Below are 25,370 nucleotides of genomic sequence, written 5' to 3' on the forward strand. Positions count from 1 at the left end.
GCACTATTAATCTGGGAAGATTGTTCTTTCAGGGCTCTACCACCGCCATCGATCCCCGGCATTGAATGTGTTGGCCTAGTGTGGGGCTCCGAGGTGAGCTTGGCTGTCTGGCTGGTGTACCGGCCACCTAGCGCACCAGCAGCCACCCTGTCAGGCCTGCTGGAGGCGGTGGCCGGCTGGGCCTTGGAGTTCCCTAACCTATTGGTATTGGGGGACTTCAACATCCATGCCGATGCCACTCCCTCCTCACAGGCTCTGGACCTGGTGTCTTCCATGGCGACACTAGGGCTCTCCCAGTTTGTTTCGGGCCCCACACATCAAGCAGGCCACACGCTGGATCTGATCTTTGGCATCGGTATAGATGTGATCATGTTTCCTTCGATGAAGGTGCCATGGTCTGATCACTACGCTCTGAAAGCCAGGATTGATGTTCCACCCCCACCCTGCTTAGGTGGTGAGCCGATTTGGGCTCGCCCGCGGAGGCTGATGGACCCTGATAGATTCCATCAAGCCTTGCGGGACCTTTCTCCCCCTGGCAACTCATTGACTGAGCTTGTTGAGGGCTGGAATACCCAGCTCCTGGCAGCCATCAATGAGATCGCACCTAAGCGCCCTCTGCGACCCCGCAGAAACCGGGCTCCCTGGTTTACTGAGGAGCTCCGGAAAATGAAGCGGGACCTCAGACGGCTAGAGCGAGTATGGCGGGGTGCCCGTGACGGAGCCTCAAGAACATCTTATAGGGTTTTTATGAAAACCTACGAGATGGCAGTGAAGGCCGCTAAGAAGTCCTACTTCTCGGCCTCCATTGCATCCGCTAGCTCTCGCCCGGCACAATTATTTAGTATAATTCGGTCTTTAACGTCCCTCGAAGGACAGCCAAATTTAAATAACAATTCGACACACAGCTGTGAGGCATTTGCGAGCTTTTTTGCGGAGAAGGTCCTGTCGCTCCGCCATGACCTCCCTGCCAATTTGGATACAATAAAGGAACTGGAGGCCCCTCGACTGTCCTCGGGTCCAGTATTGGACCACTTTGACCGGATATCCCCAGCCGATGTGGACAGATTCCTCCGAGCTGGAAAACCCACCACTTGTCCTCTCGACCCGTGCCCGTCTTGGCTGATTAGAGCGTGTCCAGACGAGGTGCGGGCCCCCCTGGGGGATATCATCAATTTGTCCCTTGGCACCGGGACATTCCCAGGGGAACTGAAGGAGGCAGTGGTGCATCCGCTCTTAAAGAAAACATCATTAGATCCCTTAGATCTATCCAATTACCGCCCAGTTTCGAATCTTCCATTCCTGGGTAAGGTGATTGAGAGAGCGGTTGCTGAACAGCTTGGTAGGTTTCTGGATGAAACATCGGCTCTGGATCCATTCCAGTCTGGCTTCCGCGCTGGTCATGGGACCGAGACGGCTCTGGTCGCCCTAACAGATGATCTTCGTAGACAGCTGGACCGAGGCGGGTCGGGGCTGCTGATTCTTCTAGATCTGTCAGCAGCTTTCGACATGGTCGATCACGAACTTCTGGACCACCGCCTCGCCGATGTGGGGATCCAGGGCACAGTCCTCCAATGGCTGTGCTCGTTTCTCTCTGGTCGGGGACAGAGGGTGGCGCTTGGGGGGGAACTGTCATCCCGCCACTCCTTGGTGTGTGGAGTGCCTCAGGGTGCGATTCTCTCCCCGATGCTTTTTAACATCTTTATGCGCCCCCTCGCCCAGCTTGTCCGGAGTTTTGGGCTGGGCTGCCATCAGTATGCTGATGACACCCAACTCTATCTGTTGATGGATGGCCATCCTGACTCAGCCCCAGACACACTGATCAGATGCTTGGAAGCTGTGGCTGGATGGTTATGTGGGAGCCGGTTGAAGTTAAATCCTTCGAAGACAGAGGTCCTCTGGCTGGGACGGGATGATATGGGATTGAGGGGGCAACTCCCATCTCTTGCGGGGGTAATTAGTGCCAGCACCGTCCGTTAAGAGTTTGGGTGTAATCTTCGATACCTCCCTCTCCATGGAGGCGCAGATTGCAGCTATAACAAAGGCGGCATTTTTTCATCTCCGCCAAGCTAAGCAGTTGGCTCCTTACCTCTCTCGCCCTGACCTAGCCACTGTGATCCATGCGACGGTCACCTCCAGACTGGATTATTGTAACTCGCTCTACGTGGGGCTGCCTTTGAGACTGACCCAGAAACTCCAGCGGGTGCAGAATGCCGCAGCGAGACTCCTTACGGGGTCTTCGCTGCGGGATCACATTCATCCGGTGCTATACCAGCTGCACTGGCTCCCGGTGGAGTACAGGATCAGGTTTAAGGTGCTGGTTTTAACCTTCAAAGCCCTACACGGCCTAGGACCCTCGTACCTACGGGACCGCCTCTCCTGGTATGCCCCACAGAGGAACTTACGGTCTTCAAATAAAAACATCTTGAAGGTCCCAGGCCGCAGAGAGGTTAGGCTGGCCTCAACTAGAGCCAGGGCTTTTTCGGCTGCGGCTCCAACCTGGTGGAACGCTCTGTCACAAGAGACAAGGGCCCTGCAGGACTTGACATCCTTCCGCAGGGCCTGCAAGACAGAGCTGTTCCACCAGGCCTTTGGTTAGGGCACAGCCTGACTCCCTCCTTTGGCAATCTTTACAATACTTTAGTTTATGGTTGCCATCAATTTTGATTTTAATTAATTCTTATGATGTTTTTATAATGTTGCACTATTTTAGTGTTGTTAGCCGCCCTGAGCCCGGCTTCGGCTGGGGAGGGCGGGATATAAATAAAATTTATTATTATTATTATTATTAATAACATCTGGAGCGTCTCAGGTTCCTCACATCTGATTTAGGCTATAAGTATGACTTTCCTCAAAAGGGTAAATGAGATTGAGAGAAGCTGAGTCCCCCATCTCTGAGGTGGACTAAATCATGTCTCAAATTGGCTACTGTGACACAACTGTAAAGGCTCCTCATCTCTTGCTATTTTTTTAAAAATAAAAAACTCTTTAAAATATAAAACAAAACAGTACAACAACTTTCATTTTGCTAACACTTTATTTTTTCATATTAAAGCAAGCATAAGAACTATTACCAAATAACCGAAACATTGTCTTATGTAGATGAATTTGCCATTTTATTCTAATGAATGGTCTAAATGGTAAGAGTCAGTATAACCTGAGTGTTTTTGCTTTTAATAAGCCTTTGGGTTAGGGTAATTGTTGTCATATGCTCAGAAACCTGGAAAGGGAAATTTAATAGGGGAGAACATGAAACAATTGTTAGCCTCGTATTCAACACAGCATTTATTATCAAGGCTGACAAAACATTAGACACACATTTTAAACAGTGTAGTGTTCTCTAGAAGTTGTTGGATTACAACTCCCATCAGTCCCAGCAAACATTGCCAATGGTAATAAAATGATGGGTGTTGTAGTCTAACAATATCTGGACAGTACGACATTGGCTACCCCTGCCTTATGCTGTTTTGGTTTTTAAAGAAATCAAAACCAAAACTCATCACCACCACTGCTCCTAGTGCTTGTTCTGTCCCGGCCTTTTAGCCTCAGCACATCCATGACACTTCGAGCATAGACGTCGCGCAAATTAACATTGACGGTGCAATCGCTGGACATGTTTTTTGTGAGCTTCTTTAAGGCTTCACGCTGCCGGAGAGCAGCTTCCTTTATCTTCAGCGTGAAGTAACAGGCAGAAAAGCGGTCATTGATGATGGCTATCGGCAAAGCCAGAACGAGAATTCCTGACAATATACACACGAATGCCACTATCTTGCCAATGGTTGTGTCCGGCCTAATGTCTCCGTAGCCAACTGTCGTCATGGATGTCGTAGCCCACCACCAAGCACAGGGCACACTTGTGAAGGTTGTGCCATGGACACCTTGCTCGACAAAGAACTCCATGGTGGAGAAGATGGAGATGCCCACAGAAAGGAAAAGCAGGAGCATGCCGACCTCTTCGTAGCACTGGGCAATGGTCATGCCCAGGGACCGCAAACCTGCAACGCAATAGAGGATTTCAGTTCAGGTCACAGCCTCCATCAGTGGTGGCTGGTGCCCCCTTCTCAGGGGCTGGACTGAGGAGGAATGGTGGAGACCACCCCCCATTCTCCTGAACCTTCCCAAGAACAGGAGGACTGTATAGATTTAGAACAGTGGTTTGCAGAAGGGCATAGTTCAGAGACTGCAGAGGGGAGAAGCTGGGAGAGGAACAGCAGGAAGAAGCAGCACCAGGGGAGAGACCACTGACAGACTCAGTGTCTTTGGAAAGCATTCCTGACCTTCCCTCTCCCAGGACCAGGCGTGCACTGAAGGTAGTAGAACAGAAAGCTCAGAGGCAGAAAGCTCACATTAGGTGTGACATACAATAGAAGAGACAGAGAGGGTGGACTTTACTTGGAGCAATGGCATTATCCTAGTTAGAATGCATTCCTTCAGCTATCTCTGTGATTGTGAATAAATTACTTGGTAAGAAACATTTTTTTGTTTATCTGGTTCTTGGCTGCCACCATGGGAGGGATCAGATTCCCTGAAGCCTGATGCCCCTGGGACTTGTAGGGTGGATGGCTGGGATACCAACGGCAGGTGGAACCTGCATCAGTGACAGCTGAGCCCCATAATTCTAGTTTTGTCCCCATTCTCCTCCCTGCTGCAAGGGCAATAGTAAGACAAGCTAAACAGGACCAGTAATGGAGTGGGATAGAGAGGCCTTGAGCAAAGCTGTGGTCATGTGAGCTCCTGCCTTCTGAGCAGCAGAGGTTGAACTAAAGCCCACTTGGAAAGGGAGAACAAATGGTACAAATACTTCCTTAGGTCTGAGGTGGCTCAGAGGCCAAATGTGGCTCTCTAGGTCTTTCTATTGGGCCCTCAAAACTCTCCCTAGGGCACAAGCCTCCTTTCCTGGCTAGACCCTCAGTGTCCTTGCTTTGCATGCTTTTCCATGGCTAGAATGTATCCTTGACTTCTGATCAAGCCACTTGCTTGCCTGGATGGAGGATAGAGAGGTGTGCATGCAGAAACTAGCCTACTGTACAAAGGTAACATCTGCATTTATTTATCCACCCACTTTTGCCTCTGGTCCCACCCACCACTGGCATGTGGTCCTCAGGACAGGATACAGCCTTTGGGTTGAAAAAGTGCTCTCATCTCACCCAGTATTTATTAGGGGAGGAGGCCCAATATAGCAAAAGAGGAAGGAAAATGCTTTTGGAGAGGTTGGACATGGGGTCTGAATGAATGGAACACTTCTTCCAACAAAGTCAGCCCTGCTATTCTCCTTTAACGGTTAAAACCAAAACAAAACATATTTAGTATCCTTATGTAGCTGGGAATCAACCAGCACTCAGTAGAGTAGAACAATTTCTTCCCATGCCTGGGATGCAGTACTTCTGTGTAACCCATATTAGCATTTGCCCTTTTAAAGCAGCATCACGCTGTTGGCTCATATTTAGTTTGTTGACTCAGGATCCATCTGAGTTCTGCTGAAGTCCTTAAGTAAGTGATACTGCTTACCCAGTCATCTCTCCAAATTTTGTACTTGAGAATCATTTCCTGCATGCAAGAGCTGACATTCATCTGCTGTACCTCAATACTAAATGTATATGAAATAATGAATTTTAGAGGTGGATAACTGCCAACTGTATGAGCTCAGGACTATAGCTTTATTATCACCAGCGCTGGCCCAAAAACCCCCTTTCATATCAACTAGCCTCACATCAAAACAAGATTCTGTTCGATTGAGGTACTCCACACAGCTGCAATTTATGTACATGCACATGTAAAAACAGCCTCAACCCTCATATTTTTAGGCTGAAGTCCTATACAGACATCTGGGAGTTAGTCTCATTGAACTTGATGGGGTTCCTTCCAAGCACACACAGGCTTGCAATGCATAGCACCTAATTTATGTCTCTTGTGAATGTCATTTTAATGGCACATCTCGGTTGTTTAAAATAAAAATTGACTGTTTTCCATCTCAAGCCTTCTCCAAGTTTCTTCAAAGATGGAACAATTCAAGAGCTGGTGATCTATCAGTCTATGTATGGGAGATATGACATAAAAACAATATGCCGTAGCGTCAAGATGTGTCAAGTTAGCACTTTCTATAACTTATGCTAGTCTGATGCAGTAGCAAGTATAACTTGCCTGCAGGAGTGGTATTATGTTTTAACACAATACATGGACTCTTTAACACCAGGATCAGGGACGCGGACTTATAAAAAATATTGGGGGGGCCCGGGAAAGCTCAAGAATAATAAATAAGCTCATGAATATGCAAATAAAGTGGCGTCGCCTCCTCGTGAGCCAATAGGGGAGAGCGTGCTGCGCCTATTAATCAGCTCCGGAGCGGAAATTGGGTGGAGCTTTTGCTCGGGAGGGAGGGCAGGAGGCATTTCGAAGACAGAGGTCCTCTGGCTGGGGCGGGACGATATGGGATCGAGGGGGCAACTCCCATCTCTTGCGGGGGTGCAATTAGTGCCAGCACCGTCTGTTAAGAGTTTGGGTGTAATCTTCGATACCTCCCTCTCTATGGAGGCGCAGATTACAGCTATAACAAAGGCGGCATTTTTCCATCTCCGCCAAGCTAAGCAGTTGGCCCCTTATCTCTCTCGCCCTGACCTAGCCACTGTGATCCATGCGACGGTCACCTCCAGACTGGATTATTGTAACTCGCTCTACGTGGGGCTGCCCTTGAGACTGACCCAGAAACTCCAGCGGGTGCAGAATGCCGCAGCGAGACTCCTTACGGGGTCTTCGCTGCGGGATCACATTCATCCGGTGCTATACCAGCTGCACTGGCTCCCGGTGGAGTACAGGATCAGGTTTAAGGTGCTGGTTTTAACCTTTAAAGCCCTATACGGCCTAGGACCCTCGTACCTACGGGACCGCCTCTCCTGGTATGCCCCACAGAGAAACCTACGGTCTACAAATAATAACACCCTCAAGGTCCCAGGCCTCAGAGAGGTTAGGCTGGCCTCAACTAGAGCCAGGGCCTTCTCGGCTGCAGCTCCAACCTGGTGGAATGCTCTGTCACAAGAGACCAGGGCCCTGCGGGACTTGACATCTTTCCGCAGGGCCTGCAAGACAGAGTTGTTCCGCCAGGCCTTTAGTCAGGGCGCAGCCTGACCCCCTCCTCTGGCAACCTGCACAGAATTTTGTTTAATCGGTTGCCACCAATGTGATTTTAACTAATTTTATAATGAAATATTTTTAGAATGTGTTATTATTTGATTGTTTATTTGATTGTTGTTAGCCGCCCTGAGCCCGGCTCAGCTGGGGAGGGCGGGATATAAATAAAATTTATTATTATTATTATTATTATGCAGCCCGACCCTGTGCATTTTGGGCTGGGGGAGGGGCGGCGATGGCGCTCTGCTGGAGGGGCGCCGGAGATTATGGGGGGGGGGCGGAGCCCCCCCAAACGAATTTTTGAGGGGGCTCGGGCCCCCTCAAGCCCCATGGAGTCGGCGCCTATGACCAGGATGCATTGTGGGTAGAAGTCCTCACCATAAGAGTTCATTGCCATTTTGCCCCGGCTTGGATACCAGCAAGTTTCTTCTGCCCTTACTCAATCTCATTATTCCTCATTGTCTCTTTAAATAAATTCTCACCTCACCTCCTATGATGAGTAAAAACTGATTCCAAGGGACCAGCAAGGAAAGAGGACTCTCTTATCTTTCATGACACCCGTGACTAACGTAGATCACATATGTTATATGGACATAAAAGTTCCTCTCCTCTCTCTTTCTTCCTGCAATATGTTACAAACTGGAATGATTCTGAAAATAAAAGAAATTACAGAAGCTAGAAGGCCACTGCTTTGTTAACAGTTCAATGATGCTCAGTTTATTTAATGAACCTATTGTTAGGAGGTTGTCTCCTGGAAGCTGGCATCTTTTCTGAATTAGATACCCAGAGGTTGGCTGCAATGCTGGAAGTGTGTGAGAGAAATAAATATGTGATTGAGTGTTTCAGTATCTTTAACAGTTTTACATTGTTTTCTGAGACTCCTGGAACTTATGAAGCAGCTATATACATTCAGCAAATAAAACAGGTAAAGTAAGTGAAAGGTTTTTTTGGAAGCCCAAATCAGATGAAAATGGGGGCACAGTTTGTGGGGGGGTTGCCCTATCTTCTGCCATGTATATATTACAAAATGAAGCCTTCAGTGCTCTGCCAACTAAAGGAAACCGATCTGGGATTTCTCTCCATTTGAGGAAGTGGGGAACATGTTGCAACAACAGATTCATCTGAGGCAACATTTGAGCCCATCAGCTGCAAACATAGCCTTGCTGCTATGACTTTCCAATCTGATCTGTTCAAGAATAAAAGAAGCAAACAGAATATTATAAATTCAGAATAGCTGTGTTCATATAGGCAACCCCTTCTAGGCAAATGCTTGCAGATATGAATCCAGTTTTATTTTGAATAGTAATGCAATGCTGCTAGCAAGCCATCTCTGACCCTTGCCAGTTTACTCACTGTTGACAATGAAATGGGCAGGCAACCAAATTAGCTTATATAGCACTAATAGGGGGGTGATGAAGAGGTTAAGAGAAGTGATTAGAGGGAGTTTCTAGCATGACGGTCCAATTAACCTGTGTTGGGGTAATAACATTATTTCTGGACTGTACCACTTCAGGATGCTAACATGATTAGATACTCTCTCTCTCTCTCTCTCTCTCTCTCTCTCTCTCTCTCAGACACACACACACACACACACACACACACACACACACACACACCAAAACCCCCAAACAAGTCAAATTCCCTGAACAGAGAAAACTAGATGCTGCAGCAAAGGTTTTAGGCCAGTCTTCTTCCTAACATGTTAGTTTTTCTGCATGTAGGGATTTTTCTTCTGTTGTTGTACGAAGGAGAATTCAGTCCTGTAATTCCTGCTGCCCCCTACTACTATTGGTGCAGTTCAGAAACAGGTTTGTTCCTTGTAAGAACTAGGCCTCAGACCAGGGGTGAGGAACCAGTTGCCCTTCAAATGTTGCTGGGTTACAACTCCCATCATCCCTGGCAGAGGCTGATGGGACTCCATCAACAACTAGAAGGGTCACAGGCTTCCCACCCTGGCAACCTAAAAATCATGACGATTTGCCTATTCAGCTTCTCAGAACTGTAGGACCTCAGGGCAGATTTAGCTAGTTTTCTAGAGGGAGATGTCACCCTGAGGTGAACTGGTCCCCTCTGCTTAATTCTCCCACAATTGTGGGATACAGAAAAGAGTCAGTTTCCTGTGGAAAGTGAGGCTTGCTAAGAAGGCACTAGAGCAGGAGACTCTTAATCTGAGAGCTATGGGTCAAGCCCCATGTTGGGTGAAAAATTCCTGCATTGCAACGGGTTGGACTAGATGGTCCTCATGGTCTCTTCCAACTCTTATGATGGAAGGTCCTCGGAAGGGTACCATAGCTCTGTGGTAGAGCTTCTGTTTTGCATGCAAAAGATCCTTGGTTCAATGCCCAGCATCTCTTGTTAGAAGGATCAAATGGCAGGAAAGACCTCTGCTTTTGATCCTGGAGAGGAACTGCTGGGCAAAGTAGACTATACTGAGGAAGATCAGGAGATAGCATCACCTGGTTTAAGGCAGCTTTCAGACAAGGGACTGTGTCCATCAGATGACAGAGGAAGCACTGTTAAAATTAGGCATTGTGGTGACAGAGTAAGTCAATAAACTGAAAGGAATGGAATTATGAAATACCCTTTCTCTGGCCACATTCACACCATATATTTAAAGTACTATGATACTACCAGTGCTTCTCTCTCTCTCTGGGGGTACTCAAGGGTACGGCAGTACCAGCACATTTCCCTCCCCCAAATGTTAAAAGTGTGGCACTTACTTCATGGTGAGTACCCACACACATACACCCTACACACACACAAAAGCACTGGATACCACTTTTAAACAGTTATGGCTTCCCCAAAGACTTCTGGGAGCTGTAGTTTGTGCTGAGAGTTGGTAGGAGACCCCTGTTCCCCATGAAGAGTGATGGACTGTTAAACCTATCTGGGATATGTACAGTCACTTGCTTGCCTTGGAAATGATTCTGGGGGAAGGGTCTGTCTGGAGTTTGGTGACTACAAAGCTTAGCTTGCAACATGGGACCAGTCTCATGTTGTGGGCCTCTGCTCATATGGAAGTCAGCTTCTCATCTGAGTTTCTTAAAATCACCCCCCCCCCTTAGGTAGAACCACAAAATAATCAATTTCCCCAAGAGTTTACCTGTTGAATGCCGGCCCAACTTCAGCATGCGCAGACCCCTCAGCAGCCTTAACACCTGAACAATACGTCCCATGTTTTCCAGCTCCTGGGAGCTGTGTCTGCCACGCAAGCTCTCCACTACCAGTGTGATGTAGAAGGGCAAAATGGCCAGCAGGTCTATGATGTTTGCTACATTCCGTATGAAGTAGAATTTCTTCTGTGCGCACAGGAAACGCAGGGCAAACTCTCCTGTGAACCAGGCGATACACACATACTCCAGGATGTCAAGGAGGTGTGGTGGCAGCCAGCTCAGTTCTACAGAGATGAGGGCCATGTTGGCAATAGAGATGATGACAAAGGCCATGGAGATGGTGCCAAAAGTCCTGGCAGCGACAGAAGACCCAGGTTTTTCCAATACCTCCCAAAGCTTCTGCCTGAATCTGGGGCAGAGGCTCCCGGAGAAGTCCTCTTCCTCTTCCTGGGCATCAAGTGCTTCAGCTTCTTTCTTGATATCCAAGGCTTCGCTCAGTTCTTTCCTCCTGAAGTACCTGTGCAGGGCAGCGAAGCACAAAATGTGACACTATACCTCATCTGAAATGAATGCAAACACTTGTGGCAGCACGTGCACCACCACAACCAACTTCAATTACAAATGCAAAAAGACAGCGGCCACTGACTTCAAAGTGTGCTCTTGTGAACATCAGAGCTGCAAAGCCAGATGATCAGCAAAAGGGACAAACCTAAAATCATCCTCAACTCCTCCGTGCTACACATCAAGTCTGCCTTAAAAACAGGGGTGGCTAACTAGTGGCCCTCCAGGTGTCTTGGACTACAACTCCCATCAGCTCCAACCAGTATGGCTAGTTGGCAGGGCTGATGGGAGTTGTAGCTCATCAACATCCAGATTGCCACAAGCTAGCTGTCCTTGCTTTAGATCACACATTAATTTAATCCCAGGAGGAACCTGTTTCAAGGTTACATTAGCCAGCCTCAGCCCAGTATACCTGAATGAGTGTCTCCACTCCCATTGTTCAGCTCCGAGGGCCTTCTGATAGTTCCCTCACTGCAAGAAGTGAGGTTACAGGGAACCAGGCAGAGGGCCTTCTCAGTAGTGACGCCTGCCCTGTGGAAGGTCCTCCCACCAGATGTCAAAGAAATAAACACTATCTGACTTTTAGAAGACATCTGAAGGCAGCCCTGGTCAGGGAAGATTTTAATGTTTGAAGTTTTATTCTGTTTAATATTCCATTGGGAGCACCCAGAGTGGCTGGGGTATAAATAATAAGGTATTAGTAGTAGTGGTAGTAGTGGTAGTAGTATACCCAGTGATTTTTTTTCTAGAAAAAACTGTTGGAGTTGCTCCCCACAACCCCAACTTCCACCCCCTTTCCAAGTATACAAGCAACTGGGTTACTTCAATACCAAACTCAACCACTGCCATAATTTTCTGTCCAGCTGCTGCCTTGCCTAGGTGGCAGGAATCCACATCAGTGGCACCCAGGCCACCACCTCATCTTAATTCCCTTCATCTGTGCTTACCTCACCTCTCCCCAACTGCATAACTAATCTACAACACCCTACTGAAGCCTTCCCCAGCCCTACTGGATTTGGGCCCATGGCCCCATCAATTACTCACCTGTCCCTGCAGCAAGAGTCAATGCTGAGCTCATCCAGCCCCCAATACTGGATCTCCTGCAGGAAGGAAAGTGCACAGAGCTGATCCATCACGTGCAGCCGGCCCGTCTGGTAATAATTATGGATGTAACTAAATGCCTGAGAGCTCCGATCAAAGAAATATTCATTCTCCACCAAATTGGCATCATCGCAGAGATCCAGGAGGCTGGAGGCAACGTCCCGGGCAGCTGACACCACTACAGCCAGCTTGCCCAGGCGGGTGTCCGGGTAGCAGCACAGCTTTTTCTGGGACAGCACAAAGCGGGCCCCTCCCACATTGACTGTGATGCAGTCCAAGGATGGGGCCACCGGTCGCAGCAAGGTTCCTGGCTCCTCCTCGCTGCAGAAGACACTGGACTCCACAGATCCAAAGGACGTGCTCTCACCCAGCTCCTCTCCAGATGCTCCTGAAGAAAGGGACAGGCAGCAAGGAGGGGACTTCATTCTTCAGCTGCCAGAGGCAGCCTTCTCTCTCCTAGAGAAAATGACACATGCAAGTCAAAGAGCCCAGGCTGGGGCAAAGCAACAGAATGAACAATTATGCGTCGTTGCTTGCAGTTTCCTCAATTCCTCATGTAGCACTTTGTCTGCAAGATCTGCAGTGGCTGCCAATCTGCTACTGGGTCAAGATTTTGGTGCTGACATACAAGGCCCTATGCAGGGTCAGATGCAGTCTGCCTGAGAGATCGTGTCCTCCATAAAAGAGGGCATGTCTTGCAGTGAGACCTGGAGACTGACCTCCTGGTTGTGGGTGGGTCTACTGGATAGCCACAACACCCAGTTGGTAGGTCCCTCATTGCTGGGTGTAATCTGGCCAATGGTGCACAGTCTAAATGGATCAAGGGGCCTATATAAACCCATGCATGTGTCCCAGAGCTTCCTCTTTCAGCTCGTGCATCAGAACACCTGCCCACCTCTCCCTAATTTTAGGGCATTTTGCAATTGACCTTGCTGTGCCGTCGTGTGTCATCTGTCGTTGGGACAGGGGCACAGCAGGAATTTCCCCCCACTTGGCTGATTGGCTGTGGCCATTTGGGTTTCATCTGCTGTGTAGCAAATCGTCACAACTTGTAAGGTTGCGCATAGGCCCTGGTTCATGTGATAGGGTGCCATCCCTATGTGAAGGGTATTATGTTAAAGGAATCCAGGGACCCAGCTTGGTTTGGTCAACCCCCCAAAGGGGCTTGTGCCCATGCCTGAGTGCAGGGGAGCATCTGGGGTTGTGAACAGAGTCTGTTCCCAGGCTTTTCCCCTGCCTCAGGTGTTCACCCTTGGCTGACCTATGATAGAGCTCTGGGTCAGCGCTACCTGCAAGGGTGTAGGGAGCTTGTTGAACCAGAGCCTATGCAACCACTCACTTTTCTGTAATCAATAAAGTTGTGGCCTAAATTCGGCCAAAAACTAAAACTAACATTTGAGTTAAATGTGTCTTTATTTAAGGCGGAGGTCTCTGAGTCTGAACACGCAAATCACCTTACCCGCTCACATACCCACCAAATCACTGTGTTCTACAAAAGAGTACCTAAATTATCAGAAGCCCATTCCCCAGTAACTCAGAGCAGGGCCTTCTCTGTGTCTGGCCCTGTTTTGTGGAACTGCATCCTTGTTGAGATACAACAAACACCCACTATTTGTAGTTTCTGGATACTGTGGAAGACAGTTTTGTTTCAACAAGTCTTTCCGGCTGGATGTTGTGGTTTTTAAATTTCTCTCACCCTTTGATGCTTTTTTTAATGGGGTTGCATCCACTGCTGCAACAGAAGAACCCATTCCTCGCTGCACAGTACAGATTTCAGGATCAGAAGAAGTGAAGGGTTTTCTTTTAAGGTGAGGGTGTGTGTGTTAGTGCTAGCCACTATGCTTGCAGAAATAAGTAAACAAAGTCTAGTAGGATATCAAGTTGCTCAGGTTTGTATCTTCTATGTCCTTTCCTGTAGTAAATAGAACCAACTGGCCACTCACCATAAGGTTTGAGATGCAAATATTTGAAATATATAAATATTGTTTCGTCTTCATAATATAATCCCTCTGGGTATAGAATGTGGAGGGTGGCGTTTTTGGCACCAGTTATAGGTTACTCAAAGTCGGTATGGAACTATAAGATACTAGATATGGAAGTAACTTTTTTATGACTAAATGTCCAACACAGCAGGGCAGGTTAAGCAGAGATGCAGTGACTGGCACAAAACCAGTTTCATGGGAGCTAAGTCCAGCACTCTTCCCACTACTAATAGCAGTGGCTGCCTATGAGCAACCAAGCCAGTTTTAAGGTTCTGCTACTTACATAAAAAGGTAAAGGTAAAGGTACCCCTGCCCGTATGGGCCAGTCTTGCCAGACTCTAGGGTTGTGTGCTCATCTCACTCTGTAGGCCGGGAGCCAGCGCTGTCCACAGACACGTCCGGGTCACGTGGCCAGCATGACAAGCTGCATCTGGCGAGCCAGCGCAGCACACGGAACGCCGTTTACCTTCCCGCTGGTAAGCGGTCCCTATTTATCTACTTGCACCTGGGGGTGCTTTCGAACTGCTGGGTTGGCAGGCGCTGGGACCGAACGACGGGAGCGCACCCCGTCGCGGGGATTCGAACCACGACCATGCGACCGGCAAGTCCTAGGTGCTGAGGCTTTACCCACAGCGCCACCTGCGTCCCCGGGCTACTTACATACAAAGTCCTAAATAAATCTGGACTAGGTTACCTGAAAAACCATCTTTCTCCCCACTGCCCGGTAAGGGCACTACAATCAGTGAATGGAACCTGGTTAGATTTCTCACAGCCTGGTGATTATTGGGCTTTTTCACTGGCAGCACCAGTATTGGGAAATGCCCTCACTGCTGAAATATGAGAGGCTCCATCAATATTGGCATTCTGCCGGCCCCTGAAGACACACCTGTTTAAGTTCGCAATCCTCTAAACTGAACTTCTGATTTAACTGTTTTAACAGTTGTGCTAGCTCCTATATTGTACATCCTAATTAAGGATGTTCTAAAGTCCCAATGGAATTGTTACTGTGTATTTTAATTATGTAATGCTTTTATACTTGATTTTATAGTTGTAAACTGCTTGGAAGCCTTTTGGGTGGATAAGCAGTATATAAACAAATAAAGATCAGCGACTCCCATTGCCCATTCACCATACTAGCTGGGGCTGATGGGAGCTGGAGTTCTGCAACATTTGGAGGACCAGAGATTTCCCATTCTGGTTCTTCTACACTACCTGGTTCTCAGCTTGTACAGCATGCTAGAGCCTAGGAGATCAAGGTACCTTACCAGGTGGCTGCTTGCATAACAAAAAATGATGACTGTCCTTCCCGTTATTATTCTGAACCCAAAGCAACTTCTGGGAAATGCTTCACTAAAAGCACAAGTGCAGAGAAGTTGCATGCCATGACATTTAGGGATGACCACTCATGAGATCTCTTAAAACTGCTTAGCATTCCCTTGCAGTTAAAAAGAAGACAGCTCATTATCACTGGTTCTATTGGCCGGCAATCAAAACAATGGCTAATGTACACATTAGGTTTCCTCACTGGAATTTTGTTTAATATGAGGCAGTTTCCTTTTCAACATCTAGGCTGCAATCCTCTGCACACTTATCTAGGAATAAGCCCTATTAAACACAACAGGACTTGCTTCTTCCATGGATTTTTCAATTAACCTTGGCAAGGAACAGGAGCTGCAATTTACATCCGTGGCACTTTAAAAATTAAAACAAATGTGCCAATTACCGTAGTCCTTCACATTCTCTACCCATTCTGTAGATTACACACTGTTCTCTCTTTTTTGAGTGTGTGTGTGTGGGGGGGTGTTGGTTGGTATGTCCATCGCTTAGTGCAACTTTAGATAGGTAAAGGTACCCCTGACCATTAGGTCCAGTTGCAGACGACTCTGGGTTGCAGTGCTCATCTCGCTTTATTGGCCAAGGGAGCCAGCGTACAGCTTCCGGGTCATGTGGCCAGCATGACTAAGCCACTTCTGGCAAACCAGAGCAGGGCACGGAAACGCCGTTTACCTTCCCGCCGGAGTGGTACCTATTTATCTACTTACACTTGACGTGCTTTCGAACTGCTAGGTGGGCAGGAGCTGGGACCGAACAACAGGAGCTCACCCCGTCGTGGGGATTTGAACCGCCGACCTTCTAATTGGCAAGCCCAAAAGGCTCAGTGGTTTAGACCACAGCGCCACCCACGTCCCGTGCAACTTTAGATACTTCATGATTATTAGTGCAAGAATTAAAAACTACTTAATAATAAACTGCAGCATCAAATACTATGCAGCAGCAATAATAATAATTAGTGCAGCATTAAATAAATGTGCATTTATATGCTAATAAAATGTGCATTTTAATCAGCATATCCCTTCATCAGTTTATATCACCAGCCTACCAATTGTGTTTTGTTTCTCCAAGAATCTTAAAAATAAGCAACTGGCGAGAACACAGGAAGCTGTCTTACACTGAGTCCGACCTTTCGTCCCTCTAGCTTAGCATTATCTATGCCATGTAGCAGCAGCTCTCCAGGGTTTCAGGCAAGGGGCACTTCAAACCCTATCTTGAGATGCCAGGGGTTGAATCTCGGAACTTTTGCATGCAAGGCAGATGCTTCACCAGTGAGCTAGACCCCTTCCCCTACCTGTGCACAGAATACTAGAGTTTTACTAATAATAATAATTCCAATTATTATACACAGCTGTGAAGCAGTTCACAATATCTTAATTTAATTATCATTACATGCATTTATACCCCACCTTTCCTCTAAGGAGTTCAAGGTGCTATACACAGATCACACTGCTTCCCCCATTTTATCCTTACAACAACAACAACCCTGTAAGGTAGCTTAGCCTGAGACTGTGGGACTGGCACGAGGTCAGAGCAGGGATCTCCTTAGTCCAAGTCCAACACTCTGCCCAAATACCAGGTCAATAATCATCCACCAACACTCCTGTGCTACCTCAGTCAGCAGCGCATGAGACTCTTAATCTGTGGGGTTTGAGCCCCACATTGGGCAAAGATTCCTGCACTAGTTGGCTTTGTGGACCCTTCCAACTCTACAGCTCTATGATTCAGCCCCACACTCCTCTGCAGGTTTACTTGGAAGCAAGTTCCACTGATTTTAATAAGACTTACTCTGTCTTTGCAAGCACACACAAGATGTCAATACCAAATGGCATTGGATCCATCATCTCGAAACCAAATGTTAACGCTGAAAACCAGCAAATTATTATTTTTTAAACAAAAACCCGGAGTATGTAGGACGTTAAAGATAGATGAGCCTGCAATCCCATGCACACTAACCTGCAGGTAAGCCTCATTCAACACAACGACGCTTATTTCCGAGTAAGCATGCATAAGGTTGCTCCGTCGAAGACCCCGCCGAATCCCCGCGAAATAAACCCAAGAAGCGCGACACACGGAAGCAACTCTGATGGATTGACAGGAGCTCACCTATTCCAGCCAGGCATCGCCTTCAAAGGTTCAAGAGCCACGCCCCCTTACCTGCCTCCACTCGTGCTGCTCCGGGCACATCGCAGGGCTACAGCTCTCCGCGCCTTCCCCGGCTGGCGCTCGCCTTTAAGGGCGGAAGGCTCGCCAGCTCCCCACTTCTCTGCGCACAAGCGCGCTCTGCCGCCGGCGCCTGCAGCTCGCCAACTTCTGGGCAGCGCTTCTTGGTTAGGCGCGTGAGCCGGCGCACGAGCAAATCAGAGCGCAGCTCCGAGGCGACAGCAAAAGAAGGGTGGGGTTCACCACCCGGGACATCTTTTAAAGACCCTGGAGCGGGAGCCACGTGCTTAGGAAGGAAACGGGTCTCGCCAGAGCTGAAGAATCCGCAGCCGGCTGCGCGCCCTGCAGAAAAGTTTGTTCCCTGAGTACTCGGTAGTTTGGCAGCTCCTTCGCTTGCATGCTGACTTGGATCCAGACTTGGTCATGCTTGGAGCAGAGACTATTGCGTTTAAATCCCACATCTCCTCCAAGGAGGTGTACATAGTTCATTTCCTCTGCATTTTGTCCTCACAAAAACCTTGTGCGCTGGGTTATGGTGAGAGACTGTGAACAGCCCAAGGTCATCCAGTGAGCTTGAAACCAATGGCAGCCGGGCTTCCTCGTGCACAGAGCTGGCACCAATGAAATCAATGGGATCCAGACTTAGGTTGCTTTCAGACAACATTTATTAGGTATTCATCCTGATTTGTTTGCACAAGGTTTGCTGGGAACTTGACTGTTTATTGAGCTTTTATTCTGATTGGGTTGGGAGATTATAGGATCTCACAGTTGCTGCCCTACACACTGCTTTCATCACTTTCTCTATCACAAAAGTGTGTGGGTTTTATTGGGGGGTGGGGGTTTGCAGTAAAATAGCACCAAATCCCACTTTAATTGTGCAGCCTCAAATTTCTTATGGACAGTTGAAGCCCACCTTCAAAATAGTGGCAGTCTGAAAGTGTCCTTAGTCAAGCTTGGTGCTGGCCCATTGAAATGACATTCTTACATCTCCAAATCCAACCCGAGGAGTCCAGTGGAACTTATCTTATCAAGGAAGAATGCCCAGGATGGCAGCCTTGCAGCTTATGAATGATGAATGTTTTCATGGAAGTGAATCTCGCCAAGTTCATTATGAACTTTACGATTGCGATCTGGCAGCAGTTAAAGCTTCCTGCTGTGCTAGTCTAATACCCAAGGACGACAGTCTATGAAAAGCAACCCTATGCACAAAAAACTGGTGTAAAGCAAACTGGTGTAAGTTAATCTGGTGTAAAGTTACATCAGATCAAAATTCCATTCAGCAGTGGGGCTGCTGCTCTGCCTAAGACTGGCAGAGGGAAGGTAAGCAGTGGGTTGCCCAGTGGGTTGCCAGGTCACCTGTCTGTGCTGGAAGGGCGTTGGATCCTGTACCTGCCTTGCCCCTGGGCAGAGCCAGGGCTGGAGACTTAATTCCAGGGGAATCAGCTGACTGATCTGGAGCTCTGCTGCATCCTAAACTGCTCATCCTGGCAGATCTGCCATAGGATTGGCCCCTCAATTATTATAGCACAGAGAGAAAGTTCAGCCCTACTTTAATAGACCTTTAATGTTCCTTTCCTCCTCTTGTTTCTTGCCCCTTTTTCTTGCCACTAGCACCCTAAAATACAAAACACAAGAGAAATAGTATCTTGATTGCTTGTCAATGACTGCTTCTCATTTAAGACCAATAAATTATCATTAAACATGTGCTATTACTTTTCAGAAGGACAACCCTGTGAGTCTGTTGCAGCAAAAACAACAGCAGCATTAAAAAAGGTAACAAATAACATGGAGCTTTCATGGACTAGATCAGTGGTTTTCATCCAGTGTGCTGTGGCACCCTGGGGTGCCTTGAATGATGTTCAGGGGTGCCATGGGCAACACTGGCCTCTGTCCTTCTTTCCTTCCCTCTCTCCTCTGATGCCCTCTCCCATCTCTGCCTCCCAAAGGCTTGCACAGCTGTTTGTTGCAGCAGCCCTGGCTATAAGCTCCACAGGTGAATGACTTATTTATTTGGTCCCCGGGACTCTCTTTAAGCCACACCCCTTCCCAGCCACACTGCACACCAGCATAGCTGTCAACTTTCAGGTTTGAAAATCAGGGATCAGCAGCCTCACCTGTCCCTGGGACAGTCTATGGGATATCTAGCTATGCTCACCAGGCCTGCTTTGCACCCTGCTTGGGTACTTTGGCCTGACTGGAATGTGTTCCTGAACTCTGATCATGTCTCTTTGCTTGCCTGGATGGAAGACAGAGATGTATAGTTGTTGGCATCTGTCTGTCTATCTTAGGAGATAATGGAGTGTGCCTCTGAGGGTGCAGTCAAACCTCTGTGTTAGCAGCACTGGAGTGATCTCCCTGGAGCACAAGCCCAGACAGTGTGCATGGAGTTCCTGGGCTGCCCAGAAGACAAGACCCTCCTCTCAGCCTTCCTGATGTGGTCCAATGAAAGCAGAGCAAGACATTTGGCACCAGCTTGGCTGCAGGAATTGCCAGAAGGAGGCGTACAAGACACCATCCAACTGTCTTAGGGACTCCACTCCAGATTTGTGTAGGGTTCACTCCTTAGCCTTTGGTTCTCCCAAAGATATTCCACAAGGTAAAATTAACATTTTTCTTTCTTTCTTTGCCTGCTTTTGCCTCTGGCAGAAGAGGTCACTCAAAGGTTGTCTAGTAGGGAATGTGTCTCAGGCTGAAAAAGTTTCTCTTCCCCAGGACTAGTGTCAAAGTAGACTCAAACCATGCAGCTCTCTCTGGTGTGGTAATGACTAACAGACCTGTACACAGTGGCGGAGGAACCCTCTCCGGCATCCGGGGCGGCGCAGCCTGTACAGACTGTGCATGTGCGGCAACCGTATGGGATGACGCACATGCACAGTCCGTACAGGATGCCACACATGCACAATTTGTACGGGCTGCCGCTTGAGCAGCATCCCGTACGGACACCCATATGGACCACGCACACCCTCAGCCGCTCTACAGCTGGGGAGAGGCAGGGGCCATCTTGTCACCCCTCCCACAGTGGCACCCGGGGGGAGACCGCCCCCTCCGCCCCTTCCTCCACCCCTGCCTGTACACCCTGTTTTTCTATAGTTTTAAAATTCAGCATCATTCATAACTGAGGCTGCAGTTATTTACGTATGTAGCCAGGAGTAAGTCCCATTAAACTTGGCGGGGCTTATTTCTGAAAAGACACATGCAGGATTTATCTGGCACAAATATGACAGAACAATTCAAATTTGGATAAACTGTCTTTGAAATTTATGCCTGGATGCAAATTTGAGCTAGGTCGCTTCGCTGGAAATTCTGTCCCCATTTCAGCTCTGCTCCCTGGTGTTCCCAGGGATCAGACGCGAGAAGGTGATTCCTTTCCGATCTCTGGAGATAAAAAGAGCATCAGCTGCTACAATGCTTTACAACTCTCTGGGAGACCCAGAAACATCTGCTCTGCCTTTCTGATTATTCACAGAGGATATAAGCAGATGGTTCATTCATCCCCAAAGCAGAGGACTAAACAAATTCATACCTTAAGTCAGTCAGCAGGAAGCACCATTGACTGATCTTTTTTTCAGACAGCTGGAGTCTGTGCCTGTGGGGGTTTTTTGGGGGTGGGGTGGGGTGGAATAGACTATATGCCTGAGCTGCCTTCTCATTCCTGGATCCAGCATGGATTCAATTCCTGGCTAGCTTCCTGCTGAGGTAATGGCCCAAGTATGGGTCATTAAGGTAACAAAGGAAGTGGCTTTGTGCCAGAAACCAAATGGGTTGGGCCCCCTCCCTCAGCTATCTGTTAGTTAGAAAAGCAAAAGTCAGAGTTGAGGTGTGTGAGCTAGAAATTAGAAGCTGCAGGCTGGGCAGCTGAGAGACAAAGCCAAGCCTGTTTTTTGGAGGGATCCAAGGCTGTGGCTATGGGAGAAGCAAGACCCTCTTGGGGTGTTAATGCTGTGAACTCCTCCACCGTAGGCTCATGTTGTATATATGTGTAAATAAACCATGTATCATAAAGTCATGGCAGTCTCTGCTGTCGCTTGTTCCAAGGAAATTGAACCCTGGGTGAGAGCCTGGGACCCCAGGAATCTTACACTGCTCAGAGATTGGGTGGTGCATAACAATAATTTAACCATTCAGGGTAGACATGTATACATGTGCACTCTTAACTATGTGGGATGTGACACATAGATAGCGGGCAAGTAAAACATTCCTAGAGTGGACATGAAAGGGAATGTTTGCTCCAGTCAGTGGAAAACTTCCTGTTTCTTCCTGAGCTGGGACAAACTTCCTCTGCATGTGACTAGAGGTGGGCGTGACCTTACCTGCCCAGGTACCAGAAGGGGCAAGGCAGGTGCCACCCTCTCTCTTTTCCATCCTGTTTCAACGAGTGAGCAGCAGTGACTGCCTGTCTGCAGTCACTGGGACTAACTCCCATATGGGGTAGTTCCATGTGTATACACTTTGTAACCTAAGTCTGCCTTCAGGGATCCATCTGTGAACTGAATGTGTGAGTAAACTTCTTTTATAATACTTTACACAAGATTGTGTCATGCCTATTCTTTTTAAGGGGGAGAAAAGGGGATTACCAGGAATCCTATAATGAGAAGCTTAAACAAGCTTGCGACAAGCTAACCGCTGTGTGTTTAAAAGGGAATGCACTCTGCTAAGTAAAGGGACTTGCTAACGCAAGTTAGGAAGGATACTATTAAACAATATATCCTCTCCTGCCTCCCTGAACATTCCCACAAACTAAACCCCATAGAGTTGAGTGGGACTTACTCTCCTTGGAAAGTGTGCATCGTGTGCATTGTCCACAAGAAGGCCCCGCCTGCAATTTACATTTAAAGCAGTATAATAACACTTTTAAGAGTCACAGTTTCACCCAAAGAATCATAGAAACTGTAAGGATTGTTAAGGATGCCAGTTGTTAGGAGACTTCTAGCCTCTTTGCAGTGCTACACTTTCCAGTGTTCCCTGGAAAGAATTTGTTGAGAATTGAATAATCGGTATTATGTGGCACCTGTAACACTGGCAGTTCTGCAGATTGAAGTGGTCCAGTGGGCATACTTGGGGCCAGGCAATCTCATGGCTAAACTGGTCCCAAATTATTAAGGGCTTTATATACTAATAATGACACCTTGAACTTGGCCCAGTCACAAATCAGCAGCCCGTGCAAGTTCCCAAGAAAGGGTGTTTTATGCTTCCAAGGCCTCACCCCTGCTAGCAGTCATGCTGCAGCATTCTGCACTAGCTGCAGCTTCTGGATCAAGCACGGTGGAAGAAGAGCAGGATCATGCCCAGTGACCACAGCCTCAAAATGATTGTTGGCCACACTCCAGTGGCCATGCACCTCATGTAACTGAAAGCATGCTATGCAGATATTTTTGGGACCCATGCGTTCTGCACTAACATTGCAGAAGTCCTTTGATTAAATCACCTTTCAATCAGCTGAAAGGCTCCTGTCCCTCTGTTTGCTTGCTTCCACTCTGTCTCTGTGACTTTGTTAAGATATTGTTCCATAGCCATTCATAAACGGAACCAAAGAAAAGTCCCGCCCATTTCCATACCTCCCCACATTTTAATAATTCACACCATCTTGTCAATTATTGACTGATGATGAACACATCCTTTGCTGCAATTGCAAAGGTCAATATCAATTTTACATGCATGACTTGAGAGTGACTAGGGCAAGGGAGTTTTACACATAACAGTGGTTGCAGAACAGTTCACTTACAGTTTGGTTCTCCATTGTGATCTCGGCCATTTCTTCAGCATATGGTGTTGTATCCTACACACTTCAACATTTAATAGGGTGCTGAACTACGATGCACAACTTATATAGCCGACCCAGCACTTGGGTTTGTGAGGCATAGGGCGAGTGCTCATGTTAATGCAAAAGTGAAGTGTAAAAATAGTACAATTAGCTAGATATTTCAGATGGAAGTTGTATGCAGATGGAAGCCTGCAAATCATTAAGAGAGACACATCTTGGATGTCGCAAATGAGGCTCACTGAGGACAACAAAGCAACTCATTAGTATATTTGCATAATTGCATTCTTTATGGTTAATTTGGGATACTCAAACATCTTCTCAGATAATCTTTGCTGTACTGGCAAACAGGCAGATTCCCATTACTGACATTGTGGATGGCACCTTTAAAAGTTAACCCAAACCTCTTAGTCAACTTGATACTCATGAACACCCGGGTTAAATGTGAGAAGTTCTTTCAGAATTCAGATTTGCACGGAATGCGGATGTCACCAACAAAGTGAGAAGTAAAAAGAGGAACGGTGATTTTTTTTTTAATATAATATTTATTGATTTCATTTTTAACGCAATATTTCAACATACCAATAACAAAACAAATAAATTCTTTGCTCTGCTGAGCTCGTGACTTCCCTCCATCCCTTCAACCGGTTTTTAATTTTCAAGTCTTTCTGTCACACTTTATATCCTCCACTTCAGACCTTTATGTCCTTATAATCAACTCTGTCTCTATGGTCTAAAAAGTTTTAGAATTTACAATTTTGGGGGAAGGGTGAATTGAGGGAGCTGGGTATGTTTAGCCAGGAAAAGGGAAGCTTGAGAGGAGATGTGATAACTGTCTTCAAATATCTAAAGGGCTGTCACACAGAAAATGGAGCAAGGACCTCAGTCCCTGGGAGTTGTTGTTGTTGTTGTTTAGTTGTTTAGTCATGTCCGACTCTTCATGACCCCATGGACCAGAGCATGCCAGGCACTCCTGTCTTCCACTGCCTCCCGAAGTTGGGTCAAACTCATGCTGGTAGCTTCGAGAACACTATCCAATCATCTCACCCTCTGTCATCCCCTTCTCCTTGTGCCCTCAATCTTTCCCAACATCAGGGTCTTTTCCAGGGAGTCTTCTCTTCTCATGAGGTGGCCAAAGTAATGGAGCCTCAGCCTCATGATCTGTTCTTCCAGTGAGCACTCAGGGCTGATTTCCTTAAGAATGGAGAGGTTTGATCTTCTTGCAGTCCATGGGATTCTCAAGAGTCTCCTCCAACACCATAATTCAAAGCATCAATTCTTCAGTGATCAGCCTTTTTTATGGTGTAGCTCTCACTTCCATACATCACTACTGGGAAAAACATAGCTTTAACTATACAGACCTTTTTTGGCAAGGTGATGTCTCTGCTTTTTAAGATTCTGTCTAGGTTTGTCATTGCTTTTCTCCCAAGAAGCAGGCGTCTTTTAATTTCGTGGCTGCTGTCACCATCTGCAGTGATCATGGAACGCAAGAAAGTAAAACCTCTCACTGCCTCCATTTCTTCCCCTTCTATTTGCCATGAGGTGATGGGCCCAGTGGACATGATCTTGGTTTTTTTGATGTTGAGCTTCACACCACTCTCTTTTGCACTCTCTTCTTTCGCCCTCAATAAAAGGATCTTTAATTCGTCCTCACTTTCTGCCATCAAGGTTGTGTCATCTGCATTTCTGAGATTGTTGATATTTTTATAATAAGAGACATAGTTACTTTTTTTTGCAGGGGGGGGGGGAATCTTACATCCCTGGAGTCTTCTAGGCCACTTGTCTCAATGTTCCCCTTTCATTTAAATAACCCACTAAGTTTCTGGCCCTTTTACCTAAGGAAAGGTAGAGAGAAATGTGCAGTCTGAATACTACGCAACTGTTCATAAAGAAATAAATCTGTTTCTCCATTTCAGTTCTGGCCCAAGGATGCAAAAACAGTGGGATGACTGACGAGCGCTTGGCAACACACACTTAATCTTTATGTCTCTTTGCTCTCCATTTCCTTTGCTCTGTACTTTCTCTAAATGAGATTCTAATTACCTTTGGGGAAGAAGGTAAAGCCTATTGCTATGCTTTACTAGGGATGTTCCACATTCATTCATTCATTCATTCATCCTTCCCTTTTTTTAAAAAATGATATTTATTAAAGGTTTAACAAATTACAAAGAAAAAAGAAAAAAAAAGAAAAAAGAGAAGAGAAGACAATAAAAGGTTACAATACTTCAAAAATAGTAA

At 47.1% G+C, this 25,370-nt stretch overlaps 1 protein-coding gene across 3 annotated transcripts; it reads right to left on the minus strand.

The window, feature by feature from the left end:
- Nucleotides 1–3,049: 3,049 nt before the first annotated feature.
- Nucleotides 3,050–17,526, minus strand: KCNV1 (potassium voltage-gated channel modifier subfamily V member 1). Of its 3 annotated transcripts, none has more exons than XM_081204773.1 (4): nt 17,373–17,526; nt 11,841–12,353; nt 10,226–10,752; nt 3,050–3,992 (listed from the first exon to the last, which is right to left on the minus strand). In XM_081204773.1, the coding sequence occupies exons 2-4, from the start codon at nt 12,320–12,322 to the stop codon at nt 3,481–3,483; spliced, it is 1,521 nt and encodes a 506-aa protein (XP_081060899.1). In that variant the 5' UTR covers nt 12,323–12,353; nt 17,373–17,526; the 3' UTR covers nt 3,050–3,480. The 3 variants fall into 3 exon arrangements, with proteins under 3 accessions (XP_081060899.1, XP_081060897.1, XP_081060898.1); XM_081204771.1 differs by having other exon boundaries at nt 17,369–17,526; XM_081204772.1 differs by having other exon boundaries at nt 17,318–17,526.
- Between the last annotated feature and the right edge of the window lie 7,844 nt (nt 17,527–25,370).

This window comes from Podarcis bocagei, assembly GCF_964188305.1.
Source record: "Podarcis bocagei genome assembly, chromosome: 8".
Classification (NCBI taxonomy): Eukaryota; Metazoa; Chordata; class Lepidosauria; order Squamata; family Lacertidae; genus Podarcis; species Podarcis bocagei.